Source organism: Amyelois transitella, chromosome 26 (assembly GCF_032362555.1).
Source record: "Amyelois transitella isolate CPQ chromosome 26, ilAmyTran1.1, whole genome shotgun sequence".
In the NCBI taxonomy this organism is placed as follows: Eukaryota; Metazoa; Arthropoda; class Insecta; order Lepidoptera; family Pyralidae; genus Amyelois; species Amyelois transitella.
In genome coordinates, this window is record NC_083529.1 from 5,837,313 (window position 1) to 5,849,464 (window position 12,152).

The following is a 12,152-nucleotide window of genomic DNA, read 5'->3' on the forward strand; positions in this document are numbered from 1 at the left end:
AATCAATATAAGTTATTTTCCCATTACGATCTGACTTTAGCAACTTTTAAAAGGATTATGTCGTAATAAAGGCATGAACATTTATTAACTTACACATCACATTTATCCTTTACGGGGTATTCAAAGCGAATAGTGAAATGTTTTTAATTGTCAGTTATTACCAAAAGTGCAGCTAACTATCTCTTGAAATACTATAAACAACGTGAAATGTCAATTTATACGATGGTAAAAAAACAGACATACAAACTGGTAGCTAAACGCCTTAGTTAAATTGAATATTTCTTTCTATTCATCATTCTTATCAGAAAGAGATGGAAAGAAGAAAAAATGAAAAAGAGATATTTTTTTATTCTATTCCCATCTCAGTTCCTTGTCGTTTTTTAATTGAAATTCTTAACCGAAAATTTTTATTGTACCAAATTTTCAAGCTCATATTTGGGTAGGTTGATATGTTGTTGACCGTACTTCCGAGACTTATAAAAGAACAGATAGAAAGAAAGTATTAGAAATTTTTCATTTTATGAAACTGAATTTTTTTTTAACGAAAATTTGTTTTGTTAACATTACATGTAAGTTTGTATTAGGAGTGTGATTTCCAGTTCTTACGTCCGAGACTAACAACACAAAGATATCTAAAGGTCAACTTTCACAATCTAAATAAGCATGTAATATGAACATACCGTCAGCATGTTGTAGTTGGTGCTGATGGCCGTGGTCTTCCGCCGCGAAGGCACCCTGGCTCCCGTAGCCGCTAGAAGATTCTAGTGACGATTCGCTAGCACTGCTTTCTGAGCAGACCTGCAAAAGAAATTACATACGTATATTACATACATACATATGGTCACGTCAATGTCCATTGCGGGGTACACAGAGCCAACAGTCTTGAAAAGACTGAATTGCCACGTTCACCTATCTGTCTTAATGACAGAATTGAGATTCAAATATTGACAGGTTGCTAGCCCATCGCCTTAAAAAGAATCCAAAGTTTGTAAGCCTATCCCTTAGTCGCCTTTTACGACATCCATGGGAAAGAGATGGAGTGGTCCTATTCTTTTTTGTATTGGTGCCGGGAACCACACAGCATACATATATTACTTTGGTAAAAAGAGAACCGCCTCCAATTTATATCCTAATTTTTTGAAGTCGGTTTAATTTCTAAATCCTTCTCCTACATGTAAATAAACACTCTCTTGGAACATACATACATACATATAATCACGTCTATATCCCTTGCGGGGTAGACAGAGCCTACAGCCTTGTAAAGACTGATAGGCCACGTTCAGCTATTTGGCTTTCTTGGAAACTACATCAAAATCGGTTAGCGACTGGTCAAACTGAGAACCGCTTTTTTTTAAAGGCAGTTAATAAAAATGTTAAAGGAAGTTTTTTTATTGTTTTAAAAATAATTTTGATGTTAACTGTATGAAAATAAATTAACAAAAACAAATTTTGTAATTTTATTTCTTACTGTAAAGAGCTATGGCAGCTTCCCATACATCATTTTAGGTCATGTCTAAAGTTAGCGTCTACGAATGAAATATATCTTGCCTAATAGAGCTTATTTTCTGGATCTTGGTGAAAAAAACTATATAGCCGTATGACTTCAGGTTTTTGAAATATACTGTTTTGAAGTTTTGTAGGTTATGTCACCATCAACCTTAATATTAGTTTATGTTGTATCAAATACTTTACTACGGAAACTGAGTAAGGCATATTATTCACAATTACGCATGTTAAGTTACAGCACTTATGGTTAGGTACCATTCGTATCAGTGACTACAAATGAAGATGAGAAGCAGTGAGATGTGTGAAATGAAAACTCAAATCGGAAAGAATGAAAAGAAATGTCATTTTTTTTGACAGATCTGATTGGCAGCCTTTTAGCTAGCTTCCTGTCCATCAACGGTCAAGGAGGCTTTATTATGGCTGCATTTCATTGCAAAGCTATCTAATATGAATTTATAAAAAGCAAAAACAATAGACTTGTTTATATTGAAAATCTGTTAAATCATTCAATCAAGAAAAATAATATTGATGTATTGTAATACACACAAAAAACATTTTTAAGGCTGTCAACACTGTGACAACAACAAATGGCGAGTTCTATAGAAAATCAAATAGGTATCATAATAGCTATTTTTAATTATCACTCTTTTATCTAGCTAGTTGTGAAATGGTATTGATATTTTGATAATTTATTGAAAAATATTTTATGATTTTTGGTATAGCCGACATATATAGACGCTTTTAAAACCTTGACCTAAAAATCTGCCATAGCTCTTTGTAAGCAATAAAAAATAAATAAAAATTAAGTTTTTTCTTCTTTTAAATATTTTTCTCCTTTTACCTTCACATCGATGGTAATTTTAAATAACACTTTGCGACTGGCTTTTAACGGCGACTTTGTCCATATCTCGATGCCCATGGGGACAATAGTAATTTGCCATTTATTTTTCTTAGGGCACAAAAATGCTTAACCTTAATTAATAAATTCCCACGAGAACAGGGAAAGCGTCTATTGCACCTACAAAGTTGCAGGAAAAGCTAGTTGCATATTAAAAAACAAAAACTACCATGAATTGCTATGTATTTTAAGCTGAAGTTTTATGTATGTAAGTCGTTCACACATATAGTGTTGTTGAATATTTCGGTTATTGTACATTGTATTATATTGGAGGACTCTACTTGTTTATAAACAAAATTCATTCCATAGAGAACAATGGAGAATTAGGACCGGTGTATTTTGTGTACGGGTCAGTGTGAAATGAACGATCTTGATACTTTGAAGCTGTGCTGTAAGTAAGCGTTTAAATATTAGTATAATATATTTTATATAACTCTTTTGGCTTTTAGAGTTCAGTTAAAGTCGATGATTATCTATATCTAATATTGCTTGCAGTAAAAAATACTTCAAAATTAAAAAAAATATAAATATACTTTTACAAAAATCAAACTGCGTACCTTTTGGTGGCACATTTCTACAACCTACTTGCTTTAAACATTTTGATTTGGTCCCATGTAAAGTTATACTGAAAATTTCATTGGCATTAAAAAGCCACTATGTAAACCTACAGAATTTTTGTAGCCTTAATTACTTTACCAGTTTAATGAGCGTGTTTACTGTAATTTCTATTCACCAGTCAAATCCACATAGAACACCAGTCAACATTTTTGCTTTAAAAATAACAATTTCAAAATCATCATTTACTTCTTTATAGTTAGTGGCACAGGATATTAAAAATCAACCATGATAATAAAAAATAATTTCTAGAAGGGTCGTTTTACTAATATTATGAGGTTGTAATTGAATCTTAAGTTACATTCTTTTAAGCAAAAAAAGATTATAATTAGACCGAAGACCAAGATCAGTCGAGTCGCAGTCCACTCTTACACATATCATGTAACAATATAACGCGGCCGAACGCGCGATACAAATCAATTTCAGACTTACCGCGCGGCTGTCGGCTGGTGCATACAAATATTTATATATATTTCTTCTTATATTAGTTAGTTTTTAGGAATGGTGTCTCACGTGGTGAAACTGTGCTTGAATATAATGTAAGTGATGTATTGTTTTTTATATATAGTGTGAAATTTTAATTACGGCCACATTATCAATTTGAGTTCTCTTAAACTTATGCTATGATTATGATTTGAAGTGGATCAGTATAACCTCCGTGACCCTGTTGAAAGGGGAATACAAGTCATTGTTGTTGTGTGCAAGTGCTTACACCCTTGGTCGCGCCTTACGAAATCTACGAGAAAGAAAAAGAATAGTAAAATTCTAAAGAAAAGTGTTAAATACGATATGTAAATAAAAATATCTATTAAGGTATATGATGTAAAACTCTTTTGTTTCTGACAGACCTTTCACAGACCAAACTTCTGGGTCTAGAGATTTAAAATTTAGCATGAAGGTTCCTTATGTGGCGAGGGATGTACTAAGAGTGAATTTTCGCGAAATTCCCGTGGGAACAGGAATTAATGGTACTTTACGTTATACGCGGTCGGAGCCAGGGGCGTCCTATATTTATGGAATATATTAGCTTCAAACCGCGTTATAAAATATTAAAATTTTAAGCAATCCTTTTTTTCAAGAAAATCAAACATTTTTTTTTAATTGGCTTATACAATCTATAACATGTCATATAAATAACACATAACATAACATGTTATTCTAAAACCAAAGATAATTGTTACACAATCTATTTATAAAGTGTTTTTCATTCATTCATATAATCACGTCTATATCCCTAGCGGGGTAGACAGAGCCAGCAGTCTTGAAAGACTGATAGGCGACGTTCAGCTTCAGTTAATGTGTGTCTGATTTAAAAACAAACAAATGTTTGTAAATATTGTGTTATTACAGAGTAGCCGTGAACATTCAGACCTGCTTATTATGGTAAGTACTCATGTACATATACATATTCCTATTAGCACTAGCTTTGCACGCGACTTTGCTCTGTTTTACAATTTCTACGCTAGCAAATGGTTTATCCAGCATAAAAAATAATGTCTTATTTAAAGCATCTTACTAAACGTATAAAGTATGATGCATACATAAAATCAAGTCTTTTTCCCAGATATATAAACAGAGAGTACATTGTACATTTGCGTCCACGCATAATTAAAAATGTACGTCAAATTTCAAGGCTGGACCAAATTTTTTTATATATTTTTTATTAATTTAAAATAATTGATAATTATAAATAAAAATTTGAAAGTAAAAATCCTATCAGACATGTTTTACTGATTAACATCGACATTTCGTTGTGTTTTTCAATCACGCTGTAATGCGAGATATGAATTTTATAGCTGTGCATACGATTACACAACGTATAACCGTTTGTACATCGATTAACTTTAACGAATGTGATTCACACATTCAATCGATTATTCATTCATTAGTTATGAACGTTACATGAACAATTATCAAGATGATAATACAGTCAATTTGTTTTGGTACTTACTTAAATAAAAGTAAACAATATTGATAAGTATTTTTGTTGTCATTATAACCTTTCAAAAATAATTAAATAAAAGATCAAATGGTTAATGACATCTGTAATTTCATTATGTTTTCTGGTTTTATTTATTTTCATTTCATTATGATTTTAAAACTGCACATTCAGGCAACTGGATGTGTAATCATGATCGATTCCATTGGAGTTAGGTTCCCCTGCAAAAGGTTGCGTTTATAAGCCTATCCCTTAGTCGCCTTTTACGACATCCATGGGAAAGAAATTGAGTGGTCCCATTCTTTTTTTCTAATGGTGCCGGAAACCACACGATCCAAAACAAACACTTTTGACAGTCTCTGTGGCGCAGCGGTAGTACGCTTGTCTGTGACACCGGAGGTCCCGGGCTCTAATCCCGGCCAGAGCATGATTAGAGAAGAACTATTTCTGATTGGCCTGGGTCTTGGATGTTTATCTATATATAAGTATTTATCACAAAATATAGTATAAGCCGTGTGGTTCCCGGCACTATTACAAAAAAGAATAGGACCACTCCATCTCTTTCCCATGGATGTCGTAAAAGGCGACTAAGGGATAGGCTTATAAACTTAGGATTCCTCTTTTAGGCGATGGGCTAGCAACCTGTCACTATTTGAATCTCGGTTCTATCATTAAGCCAAATAGCTGAACGTGGCCATTCAGTCTTTTCAAGACTGTTGGCTCTGTCTACCCCGCAAGGGATATAGACGTGATCATATGTATGTATGTATGTAAATATAGTATCGTTGAGTTAGTATCTCGTAACACAAGTCTCGAACTTACATCGAGGCTTACTCAATATGTGTAATTTGTCGAGTATATATACCTAACAAAATAAAAAGGGAAAATGAACGTTATTTACAGCCCTCTAAGATCCAACCCGTCACTCCACGACGCATTAGTAGACGCGAAAGCAGTATACAAATCTGGCCGTGGCGAAATCTTGGACATGGAGACGCCCATAACCTTGGACAAAATCAAGAGCAAGCTGAAGGAAGCTCACATCTTCAATCCGGAAGTCGAGAATCTGTCTTATAGGGACAAGAAGGAGCTGACTAAATTGTTTAACGCTGTTGAAATTATGGTAGGTGCATTCGTTTGGAATGAAGAGCGGATGGTGCTGTTGGGAACAGGCGATTTGAGAGAGTAGTTTGAGAGATATATCGATAATGTTCCACGTTAAAACCTATGTATTAACATGATATTCTTAAAAAACTTGATAAATTTTACAAACAACGAGTATTAAACTTAATATTTATATTTCACCTATAAGACGTCTGATAAAAAAGGCTGCAGTGTAGTAACTTCTACACCTGCGTTTTGGAAGCGGTAGTAAATATAATTAAATATACATATATGTTCCCGGCACCAATAAAAAAGGAGAATAGGATCACTCCTTCTCTTTCCCATGGATATCGTAAATGGCGACTAAGGGATAGGCTTTTAAAAATTGGGATTCTTCTTTTAGGCGATGGGCTAGCAACCTGTCACTATTTAACTCTCAATTCTATCACGAAGCCAAAAAGCTAAACGTGGCCTATCAGTCTTTTCAAGACTGTTTTCTCTGTCTACCCCGCAAGTTGTACGCATATATTATTTTGACGTCAAATAAGCGATATTCTTTTCACACAGACCACATCACGCAACAGACAGCCATCGAACGTGCAGAACATGTTCGCCACACTGCGTCTGGTGGAGAGAGCGCAGAAGAAGCTCATAAAAGAGGGTCAAATCTCCGAGAGCTTGGCCGCTAAGTTCCATTGGGAAAACTTGTAGGTACTGAGAGCTTGGATGCTAAGTTCTACAGGGAAAACTTGTAGGTACTGAGAGCTTGGATGCTAAGTTCTACAGGGAAAACTTGTAGGTACTGAGAGCTTGGATGCTAAGTTCTACAGGGAAAACTTGTAGGTACTGAGAGCTTGGATGCTAAGTTCTACAGGGAAAACTTGTAGGTACTGAGAGCTTGGATGCTAAGTTCTACAGGGAAAACTTGTAGGTACTGAGAGCTTGGATGCTAAGTTCTACAGGGAAAACTTGTAGGTACTGAGAGCTTGGATGCTAAGTTCTACAGGGAAAACTTGTAGGTACTGAGAGCTTGGATGCTAAGTTCTACAGGGAAAACTTGTAGGTACTGAGAGCTTGGATGCTAAGTTCTACAGGGAAAACTTGTAGGTACTGAGAGCTTGGATGCTAAGTTCTACAGGGAAAACTTGTAGGTACTGAGAGCTTGGATGCTAAGTTCTACAGGGAAAACTTGTAGGTACTGAGAGCTTGGATGCTAAGTTCTACAGGGAAAACTTGTAGGTACTGAGAGCTTGGATGCTAAGTTCCACAGGGAAAACTTGTAGGTACTGAGAGCTTGGATGCTAAGTTCCGCAGGGAAAACTTGTAGGTACTGAGAGCTTGGATGCTTAGTTCCGCAGGGAAAACTTGTAGGTACTGAGAGCTTGGATGCTAAGTTCTACAGGGAAAACTTGTAGGTACTGAGAGCTTGGATGCTAAGTTCTACAGGGAAAACTTGTAGGTACTGAGAGCTTGGATGCTAAGTTCTACAGGGAAAACTTGTAGGTACTGAGAGCTTGGATGCTAAGTTCCACAGGGAAAACTTGTAGGTACTGAGAGCTTGGATGCTAAGTTCCACAGGGAAAACTTGTAGGTACTGAGAGCTTGGATGCTAAGTTCCACAGGGAAAACTTGTAGGTACTGAGAGCTTGGATGCTAAGTTCCACAGGGAAAACTTGTAGGTACTGAGAGCTTGGATGCTAAGTTCCACAGGGAAAACTTGTAGGTACTGAGAGCTTGGATGCTAAGTTCCACAGGGAAAACTTGTAGGTACTGAGAGCTTGGATGCTTAGTTCCACTGGGAAAACTTGTAGGTACTGAGAGCTTGGATGCTAAGTTCCACTTGGAAAACTTGTAGGTACTGAGAGCTTGGATGCTAAGTTCCACTTGGAAAACTTGTAGGTACTGAGAGCTTGGATGCTAAGTTCCACTTGGAAAACTTGTAGGTACTGAGAGCTTGGATGCTAAGTTCCACTGAGAAAACTTGTAGGTACTGAGAGCTTGGATGCTAAGTTCCACTTGGAAAACTTGTAGGTACTGAGAGCTTGGATGCTAAGTTCCACTGAGAAAACTTGTAGGTACTGAGAGCTTGGATGCTAAGTTCCACAGGGAAAACTTGTAGGTACTGAGAGCTTGGATGCTAAGTTCTACAGGGAAAACTTGTAGGTACTGAGAGCTTGGATGCTTAGTTCCACTGGGAAAACTTGTAGGTACTGAGAGCTTGGATGCTAAGTTCTACAGGGAAAACTTGTAGGTACTGAGAGCTTGGATGCTTAGTTCCACTGGGAAAACTTGTAGGTACTGAGAGCTTGGATGCTAAGTTCCACTTGGAAAACTTGTAGGTACTGAGAGCTTGGATGCTAAGTTCCACTTGGAAAACTTGTAGGTACTGAGAGCTTGGATGCTAAGTTCCGCAGGGAAAACTTGTAGGTACTGAGAGCTTGGATGCTAAGTTCCACTTGGAAAACTTGTAGGTACTGAGGTAGTCTCTGCCTATCCCTCCGGGAAAGAGGCGTGATTTTATGTATGTATGTACTGAGAGCTTGGCCGCTAAGACGTGACATCAGTATTGAATTTATACATACATACATACATATGGTCACGTCTATATCCCTTGCGGGGTAGACAGTGCCAACAGTCTTGAAAAGACTGAATGGTCACGTTCAGCTATTTGGCTTAATGATAGAATTGAGATTCAAATAGTGACAGGTTGCTAGCCCATCGCCTAAAAGGAGAATCCCAAGTTTATAAGCCTATCCCTTAGTCGCCTTTTACAACATCCATGGGAAAGAGATGGAGTGGTCCTATTATTTTTTTCTATTCGTCACGGAAACCACACGGCAAACAACAAACAATAATGTAATAAATTCTCTTTCAGTCCGACACGACAGAAGAGGGAGAGGCCGAGTTACACTTTAGACAAGAGAACGAAAATGCGCATTTTCGACGTCACATATTAAGTCTTAACATTTTCTGTTCCCGTAGGACGGCACGCGCGATGCAGGTTTTATCGCGCGGAAAACTGTCACTGTCTCGCAAAAAAAAGAAAAAAACAGAAGCATATCGTGGCTCAAAATAGTTCAATATTAAAAAAAGTTTAATTCGGCAAATAAGTTGGGATCAAATAGTTTCAACGACGCAAATTCGCGCGGGCGATGCAATTCAATTATTTTTCGCATTTTTACCATATATCTATATTAATTATCTATAAATATTTATGGACGTAAAAAAAAGGCAGAAGTAATGTGGCTTAAAAAAAAGTGAAGCATCGTAATGGTAATAATACATCGTAAGATCAATAATATTAAGAAGAGGTCTGTGTATGGAGTAACTTGTTAAAACAATTATTTAATAAACTTTTTTTTTTACATAGTAAATCAAATTTATTTCTTCCCGCAAAAAACAAAAAGCCAAATAATTTTGCGTTATGTGCTCATCTTGATGACGCCTTACCGTTCACACACATCTCAATTCCATCATAAAGCCGTACAGCTGAACGTCGCCATTCAGTCTTTACAAGACTTTTGTCTCTGTCCACCCCGCAAAGGATATAGACGTGACGTATGTGTATGCATGTAACAAACACAAAATACTCACTTTCTCCTGTTGCGGGTGATCGGAGTGTTGTTGATGTTGATGTTGATGTTGCTGTTGCTGCTGTTGTTGCTGCGCACGCGTCGCCGCCATTGTGGCCAGCTCCGACATGTTCACGTACAGGGCTTGTGGCATGTCTGTTGGCAAATATTGACAGATTAGCTGTACCCACGACTTCGTCTGCGTGGAATAGGTATATAGGGTGTCACTGAAGCCCTCAAGGCTGAAAAATTTTCTCCGTTTTTTTTTTCACATATTCCATTATTTCTTTGCTCCTTATAGATGAAGCGTGATGTTATATAGCCTAAAGCTTTTCTCGATAAATGGCCTATTCAACGCAAAAAGAATTTTTCAATTCGAACCAGTAGTTCCTGAGATTAGCGCGTTCAAACAAACAAACAAACTCTTCAGCTTTATAATAATTAGTATAGATTTGGCAAAATATAAAGTTTGTAAAGACGACATTTTTAGCGACATTTTAAAATGAGCTACGATTTACGGCGTGTGAAAAATAGGAATACGCCATCTCTTTCACATGGATGCCGTAAAAGGCAAGTAAGAGATATGCTTATAAACTTGAGATTTCTCTTTCAGGTCGATGGGCTAGCAACCTATTCGAATCGCAATTCTTTCATTAAGCCTTATTATTATCTGCACTAACTAAGTTTACATATATACAGAATGTGGTATTACCTTTAGTGAGATGCGGTGGTAATGATGATGGTTTCGCGGATTTGAACTCGGACTGTCCCGTGTTAGCGTTTGTTGATTTCGTGGGAATAGAAGGTCGTTCCAGGGACGAGCATCTCTGTAAATAAACAATATATATATACAGTATAACACACATACATATGGTCACGTCTATATCCCTTGCGGGGTAGACAGAGTCAACAGTCTTGAAAGACTGAATGGCCGCGTTCAGCTATTTGGCTTAATGATAGAATTGAGATTCAAATAGTGACAGGTTGCCAGCCCATCGCCTAAAAGAGGAATCCCAAGTTTATAAACCTATCCCTTAGTCGCCTTTTAAGACATCCATGGGAAAGAGATGGAGTGGTCCTTTTCTTTTTTGTGTTGGTGCCGGGAACCACACGGCATAGTATAACATACATACATTTATACATATATATAACATATAATTATAACAACTTAATTTGCTAAGATTATAAAAGTTGCGGAGATCAGACTAGTCACTTTGCGTAGACATCTGACTCACTCTGATCCAGGTTCGTGGACAAGGGCGCAACCCGGGCTCCTCTCCAAAGTGGTGAAGATGAAGTTAGGGATAATTTTGTCTGGCGTTAGAAAGCGTTAAATACCTATTTTTATTTTTACATTTTTATTTGATTTATTTTTTATATATTTTCAAGACGGCTCTGTTTACATATAGTATACATATAGTCACGTCTATATCCCTTGCGGGATAGACAGAACAAACAGTCTTGAAAATACTGATAGGCCACTTTCAGCTATAAAAATGGCAATGATACCTATAAGTTTTGCAAAAAGTGAATTTAAATTTTTTTTACTGAAGTCCAAATGACCGATGACCTGACAGACTTAAAGAGTTGTAATTTTCGTGTATACATATTTCACTTAAGATTATGATATAACCAATAAAATGAAAAATATTATATGTTGAGTTATCGTGGCCTATCAGTCCTTCCAACACCTTTGGCTCTGTTTACCCCGCAAGGGATACACACATAATTATATGTACATGTATTATATGTTGAGTTGCTTTGGAAGCGGTAGTAGTTACAATAAGATTTAAGCGATGTGACGTCAATAAGTGATACCTTGTATCCAATTTTGAAAATAAATCTATTCTATTCTATAGTTATCGTATTGTTCATACTCACGGTAGGCAGCGGCGGCCGTGCGTATATTGAGGACGCGTTAGATTCTGAATCGAAAGTGTGCACGCTCAAAGCGGGCCGCGGGTGACCGCGCTCGTACGCTGAAAATATTTATTTCAATCATACAGAACAACATGACATAAAGCCGGATTTACATTACGAAATTAGTGGCTTGAAATGATACTACATACATATGGTCACGTCTATATCCCTTTCGGGGTAGACAGAGCCAACAGTCTTGAAAAGACTGAATGGCCACGTTCAGCTATTTGGCTTAATGATAGAATTGAGATTTAGATTAGTTTGATTAAACTAATATTGACCAGTCTCTGATTGATAGTCTCTGCCTACCACTCCGGGAAAGCGGCGTGATGTTATGTATGTATGTATGTAATATTGACCAGTAATATCACGTGTTAACGTTCAGTTTCACAATACATGCATCACTTTTGTGAAACTGGAGTAGTTGTAGAAGGCCTGTGATTCCTCGAATTAATGTTTACCTTCACAACCTTCTAACAAAATGAAACTGAAGAATGTATATAAATGTTTAATAAAGAAATGCGATTTTAACAAGAGCTATATGTAGAGTGAAGGATCGGCTCGGCGATGATGTCTCAAGCGCGTCTTGCGCGCGCAG

At 36.7% G+C, this 12,152-nt stretch overlaps 2 protein-coding genes across 4 annotated transcripts in view; one reads left to right on the forward strand and one right to left on the reverse strand.

Annotated features, from left to right (window-relative positions):
- Positions 1-12,152, reverse strand: part of LOC106132002 (protein MTSS 2) — a 120,228-nt gene that overhangs the window by 10,591 nt on the left and 97,485 nt on the right. For all 3 annotated transcript variants that reach the window (XM_060951831.1, XM_060951830.1, XM_060951829.1), the window contains 4 exons: positions 11,516-11,613; positions 10,347-10,461; positions 9,657-9,790; positions 681-798 (listed from right to left, as the gene is read on the reverse strand). In XM_060951831.1, the coding sequence (XP_060807814.1) occupies positions 681-798; positions 9,657-9,790; positions 10,347-10,461; positions 11,516-11,613 (465 nt within the window). The remainder of the gene's footprint in view (positions 1-680; positions 799-9,656; positions 9,791-10,346; positions 10,462-11,515; positions 11,614-12,152) is intronic.
- On the forward strand, positions 3,298-9,266 carry LOC106132004 (uncharacterized). The gene is made up of 5 exons (XM_013331300.2): positions 3,298-3,558; positions 4,370-4,402; positions 5,862-6,081; positions 6,630-6,769; positions 8,938-9,266. The coding sequence occupies exons 1-5, from the start codon at positions 3,521-3,523 to the stop codon at positions 9,017-9,019; spliced, it is 513 nt and encodes a 170-aa protein (XP_013186754.1). The 5' UTR covers positions 3,298-3,520; the 3' UTR covers positions 9,020-9,266.

Excerpts from the sequence above, each read along its gene's own strand:
- LOC106132004 (XM_013331300.2), top strand. The coding sequence starts at position 3,521 with ATGGTGTCTCACGTGGTGAAACTGTGCTTGAATATAAT. Across the intron at positions 4,403-5,861 it reads ATTCAGACCTGCTTATTATG|CCCTCTAAGATCCAACCCGT; the intron begins GTAAGTACTCAT and ends CGTTATTTACAG. Across the intron at positions 6,770-8,937 it reads AAGTTCCATTGGGAAAACTT|TCCGACACGACAGAAGAGGG; the intron begins GTAGGTACTGAG and ends ATTCTCTTTCAG.